The following is a 7,017-nucleotide window of genomic DNA, read 5'->3' as shown; positions in this document are numbered from 1 at the left end:
AATACATACCGTAATACAACTGAAATACATACATATGAGATGCATACAATAATACAATACATATACGAAATACAAGGGATACACATACATTATTTACAAACGATACATTCGCCAAATCTCTACACAACATAGTAAACATACATCTACAAAACTGAGAGAGGCATAGCGTGAGACACGATGCTCATAAAACACACAAGGAAACATCGGGGGCTATAAATTTTACAAGTTACCACACAAGAAAATTCATCTACATTTGTCACTACCATCAATTTTACAAGTTACGTGTTGAGTAAGACAGCAATTGACAACTTTACAATTTTCCTCTCTAGATAGATATCTAGAGAGAAAAACTAGGGGCTATTGTTGGGAGTGGATTCCAAGCAAGTTACAAATTAGGAAAATGTTAATAATAAAATAATCAATTACACTTAATATGGAAACGAGGTGAAAAGGGAAGCATGCATGGTCAAAGATATCAAAAAAATATTAATCAAGGATTTCCAATCAAAAAGTCAACAATCAATCAAAGATCTTATGAAGACTATGGAATCAATCAAATAAAGCTAAATCGGGAAATGAATAACTTGATTGATAGAATATTATCCGCGCAGTGGTCCCTACTAAGTACGGACAATACAGACTCAAGTGCACCTTTCTGAGTGAGGCAGCTTCCCTTCAAAGCTCGGACCATTTGAAGATACGTAATGAATACTTGGGCAACAAGCACAATCAAGTCCCATGATTGAAGGAGCGAATCAAGGAAATATCAATCACCAAGTCAACATTTCCTAAGATATGAAGATTCCAATCAATATTGTCAACATTACCATAATAGCAAGGATTATTCTTCAATATTTACCTTTATTAGACTTATAAATCATTATAAATAGGAGGCTCCTTGTTAAAGAATTTATTCATACATTGTCTAATACAATTTACTACACTTTTATATTAAAATCTCTGATTTATGTCGTCCTTACTGACACCATTTCGTCCTTAATCAGAAATGCCTCTCTTATCTTGATCTTTGTTCTTTGATTCATAATTATCATTATAATTCTATCATTTTATTGCTCTTAACTAATTCATTTGGAGGTTGTGTTTATTTTCTTTTGGCAGATTTGATTACTAATACCCCATAAAACCTTTAACGAATTCCTAGAAACCCTTTTCTAAGATTTGTCCTAAACAATCATTATAAATAAAAACAAATGTGAATATACACATTAAAAGAAATTTAACTAGATATCAAATTATTATACATCATACTTTCAAACTAAAAACCACAAATAGCCAGTATTTCTTATAAGAACAGAGGAACAACGTGGTATATTAAAAAAAAAAAAGAGTTAACCCAGCTTCCACATAGATAAGGTCAGCTATTAATATACCTCATATGATCAACAGACGTTAGCACTGACATCAAGAGCTATAAGAAGCATAATTTATATTTGTTGCAGTCTACTCCAAATATAAAATAATCAACACTAGTTTATAATATTACTTCATAATCTCTTATATATGGCGAACACAACACAAGCTCTCCAATCTCAGACAAATCACTACTTCAACAATTCAGTAATTCACCCACCAAAACACACGCACACCTACTCTCCAAAGCTGTTAAAATGGCAGCAGACTCAAATGCATCATCTTCCAGCACCCTTCCTCTACAAGACAGAGTAGCTATCGTCACTGGAGCCTCCCGCGGCATTGGTAAAGAGATCGCTCTCCACCTCGCATCCCTTGGGGCTAAAGTGGTAGTCAACTACACTTCAAATCCAACACTAGCACAAGAGGTGGTATCCCAGATTAACTCTCATGGGTCTGAAACCAGGTCTGTCGCAGTCCAAGCAGATGTGTCTGATCCAGCTCAAGTCGAGGCCTTGTTCAATGCAGCAGAAGAAGCCTTCCAGGCCCAACCCCATATTGTTGTGACCACAGCAGGCATCCTTGACCCAAAGTATCCTTCCATTGCTGAAACCTCTATAGAAGATTTCGACAAAGCATTTGGTGTAAATACCAAGGGAACATTTTTGTGCTGTAAGGAAGCAGCCAGGAGGGTGAAGCGCGGAGGTGGAGGACGGATAATTACATTCTCATCTTCACTGGCAGCAGTTTACAGGCCAGGGTATGGAGCATACACGGCATCCAAGGCGGCAGTTGAGGCAATTACCAAGATTTTGGCGAAGGAGCTCAAGGGAACCAGTATTACAGCTAACTGTGTTGCACCAGGTCCCATTGCTACGGAGCTATTCTTTGCTGGTGCCACAGAGGAGAAAATCCAGGCAGCAATCAATGCTTCACCAATGGAACGTCTTGGTGAGCCAAAGGATGTTGCACCGCTTGTAGGATTCTTGGCTAGTGACGGTGGTGAGTGGGTCAACGGCCAGATCATTCGAGCCAATGGTGGATTTGTATAATATAGAGCATGGGATGGCTTCTTGATCTGACATGTTTTGTGTAGATGATGAGGTTTCCTGCTTGAGGATCCTAACAAATTATACTCTGTTTTATCATAGTACTCACACTATTGAATCATGAACAATTGCCAAATAAAGATGTTCACAATCTGTTTATTGCCATTTGTAGAGCTATTGAAATTTGATTCAAACTCGAAATACTACTACCTTGAATTCAAATCAACCAATTACAATAGGCACAACCCAAACTGGCTTAAAAGCTGGCTAGCAGGTCTGTCCTTAGAAGGCTGGAACCAACTACAAACTTTTGGGTTTATAAATCATACCTTTGACCCTATGACGAAATGACCTGAGCTAAACCTTATTTATTATAAAGAGAAAATGGGGCATTGATGGAAGTATAAATCACAGATCCCATCAAAATAAATAAATAAATAAAAAATCACAGATTATCTTGATGACACAAAAACAACAGATAATTAACATTTCGAGCATGTTTGGTAAGAGTGATTTTTGGGTTGGGAATGGATTCAATTAAACCATTACCGCTACCAACTGTTTGGTTAGAAGGTTTGCGTAACCTAGGGTAATGGTTTCCACATATTTGTTTCCTCTCTAAAACCTAAGGTAATAATTGAAAAGGTAAGAGTTAAATGATTCCTTTTCATGATCAAACCAAACAAATGAAAAGGTAAGAGTTAAATGAATCCTTTTCTCCCTCTTATTTGTTTCCTTTTCACTTCATTTCCAAATTCATACCAGTTGCCCCCTTATGGTGACAGTCAACAAAAGGTAAAATAACCCATGCACAGATATATTGAGTTCGGCCTAGGGTTTCAAGCTACTGCAGTGGTTTTCCTATTTGAGAGCTTCATAACAACAAAATATAGACGATGTATAACTCTATCGCTCTCAGAAAGACAAAGACATATTCATCACTAAAATCAATCAACTTGTAAAGATATAAAAGGAAATGCATCTACCTTTACTGAGAATCTGAGATTGTTGAACAAGCTATTTCACAGCTCTACAGCATAATGATGTACATACTGAATTATTCTTTCTTCTTCGCAACATTGGCCTTTACATGATCAGGTATCCAGGACGACAAAAAGAGGGGTAGTATTGTGCATGCTGCTTGTATCAAAAGTCCAAGCGGTAATCCAGAGAAATTGGTCCCAGTAACACCAACAAAAGATGCAAGTGCAACACCAAGATACCCACCAACAATCATTGCAAGGGCAATGGCAGACATCACAAATGCCATCAGAGACCCCTCACACCCAGGTGGACAGAGCTGTGCAATCAAAACACTAAAGGGTAGTATCTTGAAGAAAAAAAGAACCTCCTGTAGACCAGAAAAAATTACAACATACACGGAATCTGGAAGCCCCATGTTCTGGTAAAATTTGGTAACAAAAAACGAATCTGAAACCATGAAAACAGCAAGTGTCACTTGAATAGCACACATTACTCTCCTCGGGGAAGCTGATTTCAGGCTCTTGTTGTAAAAAAAACTCCACAAAAGCATTCCTACTTGGCCAAACACCTTGGAAATCCCCAACACTGATGAATCAATACCTAAAGCCTGAGTTTGATAGTAGAACATAGTTCCAACAAGGGCAGGGGTCATGGCATAAGAGGCCACAAGCCAACCTATGGAGTAAGCAATTTCAGGCTTGCGCAGTGCACTTGCAAGCTCAGCAAGCTTGTCTTTTATCCCACCAGCAGATTTATTTTTGGGAAGATTAAGAGATCTCTCATTAACCAATATAGTTATTAAGAACTGAATGATAAGTATTGCACCATAAGTTAGGAACATAAATCGTGGGCTTAACTTTTCAATGGCAATCCCTCCTACTAAATTCCCAAGAACTCCCCCGACTGAAGAAGCCATCCAAACAAATGATTGAAGCTCCCCTGAAGAAGATGGTTTCCCTTTCTTTGCTGAACCGGGCTGTTTGCTAATCTCAGCTACCATAGCATCATTAGCAACCTCAGCAATAGAGGCACCTAAGTTGCTCAGAAGGAGATAGAAAGTAATGGTAGAGATTGAGATGCTTGACGAAGAAAACATTGCTACTGCTATCCATGAAACAGCTTGCAGAATAGCTACATCCATAAACATGAACAAATAAGAAATCTATTGTACCAACAATATGAGAATTAAGAACTAGCACTTGATAATAAAAGCCACAATCCAATACTGAAACGAGAGATAGAACCATTTTCAAAGGAGCCTAAGCTCAATTTCAGTTCAACCGCAGAACACCAAATTAGCTACAACTTCTACAATTTGAAACTTAGACTCTAAATTCTTCAGCTTACAAATATAAGCTTAGGAAAAACTAGTTGAAAAAATTCAAATTAAACAAGCTCCAATAAGTTTTAAATTCCAATAAGTCTTGATGTGTTACAATAAGTCCATATTTCATATATGGACTACACAAGTTTGACTAAATTCTACCTCTTCTTCTCAACACTGTCACCTTATTCAATTTTTCGCAAATCCCTTTTACTACCTTACGACACAATAATTAAAAAAATTTCACTTACTCTCTCATATCTTATTCACGTCTTTCTTACACTCACCCACCTTGTTACAATTTCTCTAACTTAATCCACCTTTTTCTACCTTCGCTCATTAATCAACACATAAACTCCAATTGCTTCAATTTGTGTGCAATTTGGAAATGTTAAAGATTTTCAAAAACAGAGGAAATACAACTTCATAACTCCAAAATAGCTCCAACAAGTTCAAATAAGATCTATTAAATTCTCAATTCAGCCTTTTCTGGTTCAATAAGCTAAGGATGAATTTTACACATAAAGTTCAAATAAGCACAAATAAGTACGACTCCTTCAAGTGAAAAGAGCGAAGCATTATAAAGGTACTGTACCAAATATGGCATTTTTATCACATCAAATTGCAGTCTTTCTATTTCAACTTAACTTTCACAATTTGACTTTTCTAGTGACATATACAAATCTTCCACCCCTATCACTTTCTAGCTAAATTATTCAAAATTCAATATTCACAAATCACAACCTTAAATAATCAAGTGCAAGTACTAATAATTTGAAAGAAAATTAATGCCAAGGCCATACAAATGACATTAGAAAACCCAAAAAAATAAAATCATACTACAATAAATTGACTAAGTGAGTAAAGTGACAAAGTGCTCAACATAACTTTACTTGCACTGTAGCACAAACCAATATTCCATATAAAAACTAAAAATTGCATATAGTAGCTAGCTAGTTCAGTCGGTAAAGTCCTCGGGTGGTTTAAATCACCTCGGATCAAATACCGACTACATCACTGATTAATATATAAAAAATAAAAAGAGGGAGGAAGAAAGGGTAACCTCCAAGGGAAATGTAAGGAAGACGATGTTGGCCATAGAAATAGAGAGAATCAGAAACGACGCCGTAAAGGGGTTTACCAACCATAGGAAGATTAGCAGAATTGAGAAGAATCTGAAGGGTAGAAGGGTCAATTTGAAGACCATCTTTAAGGAAGAAAATAATGGCTAACCATGGAAAACACCGGAATCCTTGAACCCAGTATCCCATTCCAAGTAAACACTTCATCATCATTCCCATTTCCTTTCCCTTTCCCTTTTCCCCCATTCTTATCACCCAAATAATGGAATTAAGTAATTTGATTAAATTCAGATTAAAATTGGAAAATTGGCGATTTGAAACGGTAGTTTAGGAAAGAGAGGGAAGGTTCAGGAGAGAGGCGGATGTGAAGGGGTGACTTAAGAGGAAAGAAAAGAAAAGAAGAGAATGTACGTGGTGACAGGTGAACTACTAAAATAAGACCAATGAACAAAGATTAATGGTAATTAAGGTCCTTTTGATTTAATTAATTTTTTGACTAGATCGAATCTAATTGAGAATCGGAAATTTAAATTTCTGAAAAATTAGAGACCAGACTAGTTTTCTTCGGTCTGAAGTGGCTTTGTTTTACGGTCAAAGAGTGAACTATTACGTAGAGAGAATTTCTCAAGGTATAGGAATTGGTTAAGTCTCGGCGCATAACATTTATTGATTTTAGCGTATATAGGATGATAATTTTGCAATTAAAAAATACTATTCAGATAACTTATCCACTTCCAAAATAAGGTGAAGAAGCCCAACCTCCAAGGCAACATTGAGGGCATGCCTCGCTGCTAATTCCTCAGCAATAGCAACATCAAAAGATCCCAAAATTTTGATACGCATGTATCGATCCTTCCACTACCAAAAATTTGGAAATTTTTTTGGCTATTTTTTCCTCCTTTTTGGTGATTCAATTGATAATGAAGAACCGACCTTTGTTTTTTTTACTTTCTTTCTCTCTCTCTTGGAGTCACATGACTTTTTTTTTTTTTTTGCAATTTTATTTTTCTTTTATTTTTTTTTACATTTATTCTAATTTATTTATTAGTCCTTGCTAGAGACATTCTTGTCTCTAGTTGCTAAATGCTGAGACATTCCCTAGAATAAACAACCCCGAAAGGCAGATAGGCAAAACATGTGTTACTAAAGTGACAGTGAAACACAACACAACTCAACACAAATCGCTTCAGAATGAATGAGAGAAATA

At 36.3% G+C, this 7,017-nt stretch overlaps 2 protein-coding genes across 3 annotated transcripts; one reads left to right on the top strand and one right to left on the bottom strand.

Moving 5' to 3' along the window:
- The first annotated feature begins 1,167 nt into the window (after positions 1-1,167).
- Positions 1,168-3,400, top strand: LOC110707542 (NADPH-dependent aldehyde reductase-like protein, chloroplastic). The gene has a single exon (XM_021885563.1). The coding sequence runs from the start codon at positions 1,629-1,631 to the stop codon at positions 2,421-2,423; it is 795 nt and encodes a 264-aa protein (XP_021741255.1). The 5' UTR covers positions 1,168-1,628; the 3' UTR covers positions 2,424-3,400.
- LOC110707540 (probable folate-biopterin transporter 7) lies at positions 2,309-6,439 on the bottom strand. Of its 2 annotated transcripts, none has more exons than XM_021885561.1 (3): positions 5,792-6,439; positions 3,407-4,535; positions 2,309-2,493 (listed from the first exon to the last, which is right to left on the bottom strand). In XM_021885561.1, the coding sequence occupies exons 1-2, from the start codon at positions 6,054-6,056 to the stop codon at positions 3,478-3,480; spliced, it is 1,323 nt and encodes a 440-aa protein (XP_021741253.1). In that variant the 5' UTR covers positions 6,057-6,439; the 3' UTR covers positions 2,309-2,493; positions 3,407-3,477. The 2 variants fall into 2 exon arrangements, with proteins under 2 accessions (XP_021741253.1, XP_021741254.1); XM_021885562.1 differs by having other exon boundaries at positions 2,309-2,480.
- Between the last annotated feature and the right edge of the window lie 578 nt (positions 6,440-7,017).

Source organism: Chenopodium quinoa, unplaced genomic scaffold, assembly GCF_001683475.1.
Source record: "Chenopodium quinoa cultivar QQ74 unplaced genomic scaffold, ASM168347v1, whole genome shotgun sequence".
Lineage (NCBI taxonomy): Eukaryota > Viridiplantae > Streptophyta > Magnoliopsida > Caryophyllales > Amaranthaceae > Chenopodium > Chenopodium quinoa.
The sequence above is the reverse complement of the archived record's forward strand: the minus strand, read 5'-3'. Positions and strand labels throughout refer to the sequence as shown.